Source organism: Ovis canadensis, chromosome 8, assembly GCF_042477335.2.
Source record: "Ovis canadensis isolate MfBH-ARS-UI-01 breed Bighorn chromosome 8, ARS-UI_OviCan_v2, whole genome shotgun sequence".
Lineage (NCBI taxonomy): Eukaryota > Metazoa > Chordata > Mammalia > Artiodactyla > Bovidae > Ovis > Ovis canadensis.
In genome coordinates, this window is record NC_091252.1 from 93,868,007 (window position 1) to 93,880,992 (window position 12,986).

The following is a 12,986-nucleotide window of genomic DNA, read 5'->3' on the forward strand; positions in this document are numbered from 1 at the left end:
AGCTTTCAGACAGCAGGTGGGAAGGTCTCAGTCCCTGGAGCTTGGCAATCTGCTGATCCACAAGCCTCCACACAGATGACTTGGGGCCGAGCAACCGACTCTGCGTTTTCTTTGCTGAGTGGGTGGGAGCCGCATCGGAAGCTGCAGTGAGTGAACTCCACCGGGAGGTTTGGCTGATGCTGTCTGTGCTGTGTTTCTCCCGCAGCCCCGGAAGAAAAGGAGGTCATTAAAGGCCAGTACGGGAAGCTCACCGATGCTTACGGCTGCCTAGGGGAGCTCAGGCTGAAGTCCGGTGAGTACCCGCTTGGAGGGCGGCAGCTGTCACACACTCGGGGCTATAGACTTCAAGTGTCGGGCAGAGCTTCTCATGTGAGTTTGGAGAGACTGTGGGATATAGTCATTTTATTTCAGCAGCTACTCTCTTTTAAAATGTTTATTTCACTGAGCCAGCTCCTCCAGGCTAGGGCAGAGGTCGAGGTGAGAGCCTGGTCCTCCCCTGTTGGCACTCCTTCCCACCCTGGGCACAGAGGACCTTACCTTCTCTGGGTGCCCGCTGGGATCTAGGATCTTCCAGCCTGGTCTGGGGGGGACAGGGGTGTCTCCCCAGGGGCTGGTGTGTTGTTTTACAGGAGATTTGTATTCTAGAAGGGGGTGGAGGTCAGAGGTCAGAAGCCCCTGGACCTGCTGAGTGTGTCTTTACGGAGTAGAGCTGGGATGGAGCATCGTTGGCAAGGAGAGAAAAGCCACCAGCGCCTGACCATTGGGCACTGAGGTTGGGTGTGAGCGAGAGCAAGGAAAAGAGCTCCAGAACTGGGCCACATGATCCGACTGGAATGGGCAGAGGACTCACAGGAACGCGTGGGCATCCTTGCTCGGTGTAAGACGTGAGGGGCTGAGACATCAACACGGCTGCCGCTGGGGAGTCACAGTCTCCTTGTGAGGCCGCTCGGTCACCTCTGCACTCCTGGGCCTCACAGGAGCCGTGATGCGATGCTGGGACTCAGCAACCCCCTCCTTCCTCCCCTCTCTGCCATCTGATTTACACTGTCCCTGCCCAGTGTCTCTGGTGACGTATGGGGCCAAGACCAGATCAGGCTGTGAGCTGCTCGAACACAGGCTCTTTCCAAGCCTACATCCACACAGCAGCTGTTTTCATCTCCACATCCACACAGCAGCTGTGTTCCCTGGTCTGAGGATTTTCACAGCAGACAGCACAGTTGTTTGCCATTACTTTTCTGGCTCTTTTTTCTTTAATCGGGTGGTTTTTTTTTTTCCTCTGAACTATGATGGTGATCATCTCCAAACAGTGTTTAGGAAAAACACTCAGTACCCACATGACAAAATGCATGTATTAAATGTCTTGTTTTGTGCCAATGGCTAAGTGTACATTAGTTTCTTTAATCCTAAAAACAAGCCAACGTGATACTGTGTCTTTATTCTCCTTTTCAGTAAAGGAAACAGACTCAGAAGGTAAAAATCACTTGCCTAAGAAGCTCAGCTAGAATTGAAACCTGGATCTAGCGGCCTCTAAACACTGACTTTTTTTTCATGAAGATGTGCTGCCTGCCAAGAGTTTCTGTTTTTTTTCTCCCCCTTGCCATGATTTTTATTTTCTGAGGTTATAAAAAATTCCTATGGCCTTTCCTCAATCACGAGGATGTGAAGATGACAGCTGACCTTAGGTGGTGCTTACTCTGTGCTGGGCCCGGTTTTAAGTGTTTTAATTTATTAACTCAGCTCTCCCAAAAACTTGAGGTAGGAACTGGAACTGTTAGAAAGCTTAAGAGTTTTAATTCCTCTATTCCATGACACATTTTTTTATATTATAACATCTGGGTGTTTCAGATATGTTACAGTTGTTGGCATTTTACAATTATGATTGGCAATATTTTTCTTGTGTGTAAATTAATGGTCCTTTTTGCATCAGTGACTTGCTGGTGGCAAGTGGGTTTTTAAAAAATTTAAATGTATTTATTTTTAATTGGAGGATAATTGCTTTGCAATGTTGTGTTGGTTTCTGCCGTACAGCAACATGAATCAGCCACGGGTATACATATGCCCCCTCCCTCTTGAACCTATGAAAGTGAAAGTTGCTTAGTCGTGTCCAACCCTTTGCGACCCCATGGACTTTACAGTCCATGGAATTCTCCAGGCCAGAATACTGGAGTGGGTAGCCTTTCCCTTCTCCAGGAGATCTTCGCAACCCAGGGATTGAACCCAGGTCTCCTGCATTGCAGGCAGATTCTTTACCAGCTGAGCCACAAGGGAAGCCCCTTGAACCTGTGACTAGGTTTTAAACTCCTTTTTCATGGCATCAGGGGCTGCCTTCACCGGCGAGGCTGTTCTGTCCTGAAAGGGGCAGGAAGGCTGAGGTTCCAAGACCAGGGAAGTGGTGCCTTGCCTGTATCCCAGGGGAAAGCTTGTCTCCCTGGGCTGAGGTTAGAGATCAGCTCTAGGAAACCGGTCCTGACAGGGAAGGCTGGCAGCCCCCACAGACAGTGTCTATGAGCCAGGCTGTCTGTGGGTGCCAGCTATGGCAGGCTCATCCCAGGGCAGGGAGTGGAGAGAGGTGACCCGTTCATAGTGCTGCCCCAGACAAGGCCATCCTCCTTGCCTGCGGCCCCCCCACCCACCTGCTCCTCCCCGCGAGGGGGCAGCAAGCACAGCCCCTGGTCCCCGGCCATGTCTGGTGTCCTCTGAACACCCCAGCCCTGCCTGGCTGTGTCACCCTCCAGGGGGCCCTGTGGAGGCTCCCTGAGTGTGGTGAGAGTGTGTTTGACTTGGAATGTCAGGCCTTTCTCAACACATTTCTGAAAGTGCCCAGGGTATCTGAAGGATGCGGGCTTCCCTGGTGGCTCAGTGGTAAAGAACCCGCCTATCAATGCAGGAGACTCGGGTTCCGTCCCTGGGTCGGGAAGATGCCCTGGAGGAGGACATGGCAACCCACTCCGGTAATCCTGCCTGGGGAATCCCATGGACAGAGGAGCCTGGCAGGCTGCAGTCCATGGCGTCACAAAACAGTCCGTCAGACACGACTGAGCGACTGAACAACAGTCTGAAGGATGGAAGGACTGGGCCTTGCCATTGAGTTTTTCCAATTCTCTTCGGTTATGCTGAGGAGTGTTTGTCTTGAACTTGATCTTCTTTCCCATCTGCAAGTCCCTATCCCAGAACGACGATGTGTTGTGTTTTCTTCCCCATCTGTTGAGGGTGCTGGCAGTACAGAGTGAAACTCCAGCTTTCGTCTGCCACCAGCATGACCAGCCCGAGTAGGAGGTGGGCCCCCTTTTGACTCTTTTAGACTGAAGGTCTCTGTACAGAGAGAGACTTCCGCTCAGGTTCTTAATTAACTTGGGGAAGTTGTTCTCTTTCAGTCTACCTAAGTGAACACAGCCTTTTATGTTAGAAATTAAGAAATGTTCAGAAGATCGTAGATTTCCCCGGAGAGCTCAGAGTCCCTCCTTCCTCTCTGAAATGCTAGCAGGAAGGGGTTGGAGTCCCCATGATAAGCCCTGGAGTTGGGCTTCCTGTTGTTGTTCAGCCACTCAGTCATGTCCGACTCTTTGTGACCCCATGGACTGCAACACACCAGGCTTCCCTGTCATTCACCATCTCCCAGAGCTTGCTCAAACTCATGTCCATTGAGTCGGTGATGCCATCCAACCATCTCATCCTCTGTTGCGCCTTTCTCCTCTTGCCTTCAACCTTTCCCAGCATCAGGGTCTTTTCCAATGAGTTGGCTCTTTGCATCAGATGGCCAAAGTATTGGAGCTTCAGCGTCAGTCCTTCCAGTGAATATAGGAAGGTCCATATAGTCAGAGCTATGGTTTTTCCAGTAGTCATGTATGGATATGAGAATTGGGCTTCCTGACACATACACAATACAAGGCATAGAAAGTGAGACTATTGCTATAAAAAGAATTTATCCCAATGATTATAGGGATTTAACTCCCTCTTCCCCTAAGCTCTCAAGGCCTCCCTATTTCATAGCCTTGGAGGTTGAACACATTGAGGTCTCTGTTGAACTGTGTTTCCTGGAGTTGGGCAGTGCACAGCCTGTAAAGCTGTACTTGACAGTCCTGTAAGTCTTCCACCAGACAGCCCTCCTCAAGTCTAATTTCAGCTTCTCGACAGACTGACCTTCTTAGTTCATTCAATATCTCGAGGGCTGTTTTCACACCTCTAAAAGCAGGAAAACTGCCTCATCTCTATCTTACATAGTTCTGAAGATTTTTATTAATACCTGAGAAAATGAACATGGACTGAACTTGGGTACCAAGTGGGTACAAAGGGCTGTCCTGCAGGGGGTCTCTCAGGGAGAACTAGGCATGGGGCCCAGGCTGAGTACCTTTGGGTCTGTGACTCCTGGTGGTAGTCAGCTCACGGCTGACTTCTCTGGGCAGTCACTGCAGGATGGACCACCTCTGGAGGGGGACCTTTGACAGTCTTTAGGACTCCTTTGAGATTTGGAAAATGCAGTATTCTCTAGCAAGTCTTGAAATGGCCATCAGTCTTAGTAATTTAACTCTTATACCCAGTGGTGGGCCGGTCATTACCGGCTCTCTGGTGGGGAATCCCTGACAGTCTGTGTTTGTCAGTTTCCGTCGTGTAAGTGTATCCAGCATGGGTGGTTTCAGGCCAGGATGGAATTGGGATGCGCTGTGCTCAGCCGGCTCCCGGAAGCTGGTGAAATTAGCCAGCACACCACTGCCTTCACCGCGCTCGTGTTCTCGGCAGGGAGGGGACACATACCTGGTGGATCCAGGTATTCAGGATTCTGAGCTCGCTGGTAAGGGGTGGGGGCGGGCGGCTCGGGCTCCTCCGGCCACAGCTGCCAACTTCACAGGTGGGGAAGCGTCAGCTCCCAGGTCCTCTGTTCACAGATCTGAGAGGATCCCAGACCGGCAGTCAAGAGGCGGGGTTGGTGTATCGGCACCCAGGGTTGAGATCCCTTGTACCTGGCTGGGGAGAGAACTCCTAGGCTGAGCAAACAGAGAAATTCCAACGCAGAACACGCCCGGCACTGTCTCTGAATGAACCATTGTGTGTGCTTGTGACTCATGGTGGCCCCAGCGCCCGACCTTCCCGGCCGGATGACAAGTGGCCACGGCTGGATAAAACTCGGGACCTGTCCCTGCAGGGCTTGGAGTTTCTCCCAGACAGCTCTGACTTGGAGCTGGGCTTTGAAGACGGCTCTCTTGAGAGAGAGGATTTCTAAATTGAGGTTTTGGAGGTTTTTACAAATTGTGATGAAATATACATAAGATAGGGCTTCCCAGGTGGCTCAGATGGTAAAGAACCTGCCTACAATGCAGGAGACCCAGGTTCAATCTCTGGGCCAGGAAGATCCCCTGGAGAAGGGAATGGCAGCCCACTCCAGTGGGATTCTCTTGCCTGGAGAACCCCATGGACAGAGGAGCCTGAAGGGTTACAGCCCATGGGATTGCAAAGAGTTGGACGTGACTGAGCAACTAACATACATAAGATAATAAAATTTACCCTTTTTAAAAACTACTTACTTATTTATCTGTTTGGCTGCTCCTGGTCTTAGTTATGGCATGCGAGATCTTTGATTTTGGTTGTGGCTTGCAGGATCTTTGGTTGTGATCCTGCAATCAGATCCTGTGAGATCTGATTCCTTGACCAGGGATTGAGTCCAGGCCTCCTGCACTGGGAGCGTGGCATCTTAGCCACTGGACCACCAGTGAAAGTGAAAGTCGCTCAGTCATGTCCAGCTCTTTCCGACCCCGTGGACTATATACAGTCCATGGAATTTTCCAGGCCAAAATAGTGGAACAGGTAGCCGTTCCCTTCTCCAGGGGATCTTCCCAACCCAGGGGTCGAACTCAGGTCTCCCACATTGCAGGCACATTCTTTACTAGCAGAGCCACAAGGGAGGTCCCTGAAAGTTACCATTTTAACCATTTAAGCATTACACGTCAGTGACATGAAGGCCATTCACGTTTTTGAGCAGCTATCACCACCGTCCTTCTCTAGAACATCTTTCATTGTCTCAAACTGAAACCCCATCCCAGTTAACCTGTATATATAATGTGCTCAGTCATGTCCGACTCTTTTGAGACCCCATGGACTGTAGCCCACCAGGCCCCTCTCTCCATGGAATTTTCCAGGCAAGAATACTGGAGCAGGCTTGCCATTTGAGGTAGTTGCAATCCACTGCCCTACCCTGCTCACCCAGGCTGCCTCTGTGTGCGGGTATGGCCTTCCCAGTTCTGGCATAGACATCTTTTTGGTCTGTGACCCATTTTTTGCCCTCGCCACAACTTCACCTGACTCTGGCCAGTATCCTCTGACCCAGGCATGGTCTTGCTGTGGCTGGAGCCCTGGAACCAGAGAGTCGGAGCTGAAAGGGATGGGGAGCCGGTCTGGTGCCCAGAGACGGCCTGAGGCTTGCCTGTTGAAAGCCTGAGGCAGGCTGTTCAAAGGCGTGCTCAGCCCTGTCTTCTCAGGCCAAGGCGAGCCTGACTTGTCTTTGCCTTGCTTCAACATCCTATCTGGTTTCAAGGCCCCAGACTCAGCCTTGACTGATGACGTCTGAGACCCCCAACCCCCAAGTGGGCCCCCCCTCCCCTCCCCCACCAAGGCCCATTTCACTTCTGGGCTGTGAGAAAATTGATCCCGAGTTACTGAAAACATAGCTGGGATCCCGTGCTCAAGGTGACCTCAGAGGGGATTTCTCCCTCGCCTGGGGCAGGTGAGTCCTGCCAGCCTGTTTTACCCCTGGAGACACCTTCTGTGTGGGCTCAGGGGCCGACAGCATCCTGACAGCCCTGCTCTCTACTCCCCACCTCCTGCAGCGCGTGAGAGCCAGGGGGCTCTTACACAGATGGGGGGCATGGTGATAACCAGGACTGACTGACCCCTGCCAGGCTGAGGGGCCGTTTTCTTGGGGTCACGGAGACTGTGAGCACGGATGTAGTTAGATCTGAGGAAAACCACTTCTGCTCCTCAGCGCCTCCCGGTCCTCAGTTTGCCCAAGAACGTCCTGGGATGTGGAGCTGGCTTCTCACCCTCCCTGTTCCATCATAACCACCCTTCTGCTGTCTTACTTTGCACAGCATCTCACCATGCTGTGTTGTTCCAGACGTAAACACCTCTAGGTTGCCAACCAAAGGGACAATTCAGAATATCATCAGCAGCTGAGCAAGTCAGTCACCTCAATGACTAGGTGACAGATTTGTTGACAAGTCAGATGACAGTCAATTGTTTTCTTTCCACAAAATGGAAGAAGTGGGGTGTCAGCTGACACATTAACAGCCCTTGTGTCAATAATTCATTGTGATTTCTTTTTTTCTTAACATGTAACTCAGAAGGACTTTGAAGAATTGAGTGACGTTTCTCTAATGAAGCCCTTTCTGTTCCCATCTGTTTATCAATGCGAACAAGGTTCCTCAGCGTTTACACTGGTAAAAATGAAAAATAGAACCAGAATTGGAATCTAGTTTCATTCTACCAATAAATATGTGCCCATGAATGAGAAATACCATTCATCTCATTAAGAGAAGCCTTTCCAGCAAATCTTTACTTTCTATGTTAAATGATCATTTAACAAAAATGTTTTGTTTACACTGTTTGACCAATCTCTACTGAAAATCATTGTAGGGATAACTCAAGCCCGAAGAAAAACTTTTTAAAGACTCGGGACTTTAGGATCAAAGTGCTGTACAATATGATCGAGTGAAGCACAGAATGTAACGTTAGGATGAAATTCCATGGGGAAAGTGCGTGGCAAATAGGAGTAAAAATCCCATCTGTTCAAGAAGATCTTGTTCATGATTCCTTAAAAAAAATAGATGATGATGAATATAAATCACCACCTGGATTCCTCTGGATGCTGGTACAGAGGCCCACAACAGTTTTATTTTTACACGTCAATATTTAGCACATGCTGGAAAATATATTACTCACAACCATTTAAACTAATGATGAAAACTTCTGGTGTCAATTTGAAAATGAGCGAGGGGAGCATTGGCCAACCACAATTCTTAGACAACTGCCGAAGTGGTTGAAGGCCACCAGCCCGCAGGGCTGGACGGAGCCTCGGCCGAGGTGAGACCCCTGTTTGCATCTTGGGTCCAACAGAGATGAGCTGTGCACTGGACAGGCAGTTCAGCTCCTCGCAGGCCAGTCCCCAAGTCTAAAACAGTGGTGCTCTTAGACAGGTTGGCTGTACTTCTTCTGCAAGGACATGGTCAGGAGCCCCCGGCCCTGGAACCAGACTTGGCTTGAGTGACTTGCCTGGGGTGGGCTAGAAAGTGGCTTTGAATCCCAGCTCCCCCCTGTGTTGCCTTGGGCAGGCTACTCACCCTCCCTGTGCCTCCATGTCCCTGCCTGTAAAATGGGACCTCCCCGTTGAGGGTTTGTGGAGCACTGCCTGGCACACGGTAAGCATCCCTGAGGACCGAGGGTCACTAAAGCATCTGCTTCCAGCTTGCTCCCACGCAGCGGCTCTTTCCTGCATCTTCTCCCGAGCCCCTCGGCCCAGGACTGCCTCCTCGGTGGTGACGGCCCTTCCCCTTGCGCTCATTTATTTCAAGAGCCTTTTCACGCCTGCTGTCGCACGCACGCCCGCCCCGAGCCTCCCCCGGGCCGCTGCCCTGCACAGAAAGTGCCTGCTGTCTTCAGAGCAACCTGGGACTCCTGCCAGGGACTCGGTCCCCCCACGCAGAGGCTGTTGAGGAAGCGGGACTAGAAACCCGCTGCACGACGCGGGTGGAGAGGTAGAGAGGAGCATTGCCCATCCTCCCCCGGGACCCGCCCCCTTCCGGCGTCCAGTCCCGGGCGCGCATCCTCAACCATTGGGCTGTCCTCTGGCCCGTGCCAGGGGACGGTTCCTGAACTCCGCCTTGCTCATGAGGAGCCAGATGAGATGCTTGCGCGCTGGTTCTAGCACAGGCCGTCAGCCCCACACAAACCCCACCTGTTTTCCAGAAACGACACCGGTTCTCCTTAAGAGACTCGGCCCCTGACCCCTGTCACTGTCCACAGCCATAACCACCTTATTCCTGCTGCTGCTAAGTCGCTTCAGTCGTGTCCGACTCTGTGCAACCCCATAGACGGCCTTATTCTTATGCTGTTTCAAAGTGGTTTCCCCGGCTTCCCTCGTGGCTCAGTGGGAAGGAATCCGCCTGCCAGGGCAGGAGACGCAGGTTTGAGCCTTGGTCTGGGATGATCCCACAGGCCGCAGAGCAGCTAAGCCCGTGTGCTGTAACTGCTGAAGCCCACATGCCCTGGAGCCTGTGCTCTGCTATGAGAAGCCCGCACTGCAGCCAAGATCCAACACAGCCGAAAATAAAGAAATAAAGGTTTCCTGGTCACATGACCCGAGAGGTGGTTTGTGAACCAGCATGGTCGCCTGTTTTATGTGACCTCCTCCCCTACGCCCGAAGCCTATGGGAGTGGGTGACCTATTTATTGAATGAAGGGGTCTTTAATGAAACCGGATGTTCCCTGGCCCACAGCAGTGCTGTCTTCCTGTGAAGTGTGAGGAGGGGGGCGGATCTAGGGTGGGTGAGCAGAGAGACTGGCAGGCTTCGGGGTCTCAGCGGAGTGTCCAGAGATCTGAGAACGCTGACCACAGGTCATCCGGAGTAGGTCTTGATGGGAGCAAGTCCCTTAAACCTCAGTGGGATGAGGATTCTGGCCGGCTTGCCGGAATCACGCCAGTCCCTCGAGGCCAGTTACCCACCAAATTGTCTCCTGGGCCTTCTCCTGAAATAGAGGGCAGTGGGTCAGTGTGCCCACCGTCTCTGCCCCCAGCGCATCTTCGAGCACCTTTGTGTGCCTGGACCTGCTGCACTCTGGGGACATGGAACAGAAAACAGCCGTGGGTGGTGTGGTGGGGTCCCCAGAAGGAGGATGTCTCTCCTCCTCTGAACAACAGGGTCTGCAGTGGTTGGGGTAGCCTTTCACGGGGAGGAGCCAGGGGGCTTGAGCCGCTGTCTCATTGGCCTATTTAGGGCGTTTTCATCAAACACTTGCTGTGTGAAGTGCCGGCTTGCCGGGATATGACAACCAGAGCCTAAGGAACCCCCAGTCGGCTGGGGGACACGTGCAGGGAAGGAGGCTGTTAGCTTTGTGTGTGATGAGAACTAAGAGGGAGCATCTGAGTGCTCCTCGCAGTGTCTAAGGGGCACCTGGTGGTGTCTCAGGAGAGCAGGGAAGGCTCCCTGGAGGAGGTGCTGCAGACTTGACCCCAGAAGGGTGGAGAGGAGTTCTCCTGGGAAGGGGGTGGGGTGGGTGGAGACATCAAGGAGGCCCCAGCTGGTCTAGAAGGTGGGGGCAGGAAGGTGAGTGGGAAGGAAGGCCTTGCTGGTAGAAGTCCAGGGATGCCAGGGTGCTTTGGGGGAGCCACAGAGATGGCCCATAAGAGCGGCTGGACTCTGTGCTGTGTGGTGGGGAGAGGCAGGAAGTCCGTCTGCGATCAGGCGGCTCCATTAGTGGTGCTTGGAGAACCAAGCCCTGGGGGCCTTGGGAGTTAGTGGGGAGGGTGGATTTGAGAGGCTTGGGGTGTGGGCTGGGCAGGCTGCAGGCAGTATCTCAGGCTTGGAGGTAGGGGGAGGACCCTCCTGGAACCCCTAGGCTTGTTAAGAGCAGGGTGCTGGCCCTGCCCCTGAGGCCTGGCGGGGTGGGGCTGAGAGTTCCAGTTTCTGACAGGGTCCAGGTGGCTCTCTTGCTGATGGGCCGGGCTGGGTTCTGGAACCATGGCTCCAGGCTTTGGGCTCAGGTGGCAGGCGGATCCCTCAGCTGAAGGCGGGGTGCGGGGAGGTGAGGGAGAGAATAGGGAGTCCGTCTCGTGGTTGCAGCTGTCCGTTGCCCATGTCACCACCTGCGATCCTCAGTCCCCGTGTCTCACTTGCCTTCCAGGTGGCACCTCCCTGAGCTTCCTGGTTCTGGTGACAGGCTGCACATCCGTGGGCAGAATCCCAGAGGCCGAGATCTACAAAATCACCGCCACCGACTTTTACCCTCTCCAGGAAGAGGCCAAGGAGGAGGACCGCCTCGCGGCCTTGCGGAAGATCCTCAACTCAGGGGTCTTCTACTTCTCCTGGCCCAACGATGGGTCTTGCTTCGACCTCACCGTCCGGGCACAGAAGCAGGGCGACGACAGCTCCGAGTGGGGGAACTCCTTCTTCTGGTGAGGCCCTGGTCCTCTGCCCCGGCTCACACGGAGGGCGGGCTCTGATGAGCACCTGCGTCTTCTGTCTCTTAGCATCAGCCCCGGGCACGTGGGTTACCTGCGGGAGCTGTGATTGGTGCCCACGCTCTCTGCACCATGAGAGGAAAACTAGCCCCCGCTGGCATCAGGGAGGGTGTTCAGTGTGGTCTTATGTAGACTCCGGGAGGAAAATCTGCTCCGGAACTAAGGAGCACAAGTGCCGCCATCTGCCGGTGCTCCCTGAGTGCCTGGGCCTGTGCTCAGCGCCTCCCCGGTCCCCTCAGTTCTCGTGGTGATCCTCCAGCGTACAGACGTTTGTAAAGCAGGCACTCTTCTAAGTTCTCTGTGGGTCATAACTCACATACTCCTCATAGGAAACAATGAGGTAGGGTCTGTTATTCCCATTTTACAGGTGAGGAGACTGAGGCTTGAATGAGGCAGGGAATTTGAACCCAGGCATCCTGGCTCCAGGTCCCAGGCTGTTAATCCCACAACCAAACCTGTCGGTTTCTGTGGCAGAGCCAAGTCATCCTGCCAAGGTGATGGGCAGTAATGGGCCCCTTCGGAGACCAGCGGGGTGTGGATGACACCTAAATGTGTCAGTTGTCACCCTTTGTGGGCCCTGGGGGTTATGACCTTTGACAGGTCCTATGGAAGACCAGGGGTGGGCGTGGTGATTTGCATACAATGGAGCTGCTCCCTTCAGATTTACCAGGAGATTTGAGCCAGAAGCAGAAGTGATGAAAGTCCCGCTGTAGGAATTGTTCAGAGATGTCTCACAGGACGGGGTGTTCTTGGTTCCAATGCTGGCCTTCGGGGCCTTTCCAGCCCTGAGTCAGGGCTGATGAGCCATCTTTGTGCCCTGTTTGTTCCTTCCTCCCTTTGCCCAGAGGAGGTCACAGGTTTCATCACCTGTTAAGTGTACTTTCCTTGGCGCTTGGGACCCCACAGGTGAGTTCCTGACTTCCACTTGGAGAAAGAGGGGTTCACAGTGTCCTTCTGTACGTGCCCATGCTCCCTGTCCCCCAGATCCCCTTAGGTTCTCTGGTTATGTGGGGTTTGAGTGAGTAGTAGCGTGCTCAGACGTCAAGGACGTGAATCTTGTTAAAAATGCAGATTCTGATTGAGCAGGACTGGGCTGGGGCCTGAGACTCTGCATTTCCAGCAAGCAGCCAACGGTGGTGCCAGGGCCGCTGGTTCAAGGACCACACTCTGGATATCAGGTCCGACGGACGGTGCGCCGGACGGTGTGTCTGAATCACTAGCTCCGTTTTGTGGGTGTCTGTGCTCCTGAAGGGAGCCAAGCTCAGGGACGCAGGGGCTGTGGATTATGAAGGGGTCTTTGTTGGGCCACAGGGCCGTTTTCAGCTGGGACTGCCCGATGAGCCGAGGCTAGAGGTCTCAGAAGCTGTAACAAGCCTTGAATGCCTGGGGAATCTGCATCACCCTTTGTACCTACTCTTCCCAGGCTTCCTTGTGCCAGCTCTGTGGTTGGAGATTTGAGGTACACAGGGAAGAGAAAGACAAAGCAGGAAATCACCGAGTGAAGACTGAGAGGGACTTGGGAAGGGGGAGGTCCCGGATGGACTCTGGACTGTCTCTAGTTGGCCAGGAGAAGCCAGCTCTGGAGGGTGCATGGTGTTTGGGCTCAGGGCATCCCCCGTGGAGCTGACCACAACTGAGTCAGGCCCGGCTGCGTGGTCACGGGCTTGATTGCCTGAACCCACCATTAGGGGTGCTGGGTTCAAGGTCTGAGCCCACATCTGGAGTCAGATGAGGTCAGCAATGGACGTGGCTGGTGCATGAG

General features: G+C 53.4%; 1 protein-coding gene across 2 annotated transcripts in view; it reads left to right on the forward strand.

Moving 5' to 3' along the window:
- SYNJ2 (synaptojanin 2) overlaps nt 1-12,986 on the forward strand; it is a 102,647-nt gene that overhangs the window by 35,086 nt on the left and 54,575 nt on the right. For both annotated transcript variants that reach the window (XM_069598794.1, XM_069598796.1), the window contains exons 2-3: nt 206-292; nt 10,888-11,158. In XM_069598794.1, the coding sequence (XP_069454895.1) occupies nt 206-292; nt 10,888-11,158 (358 nt within the window). The remainder of the gene's footprint in view (nt 1-205; nt 293-10,887; nt 11,159-12,986) is intronic.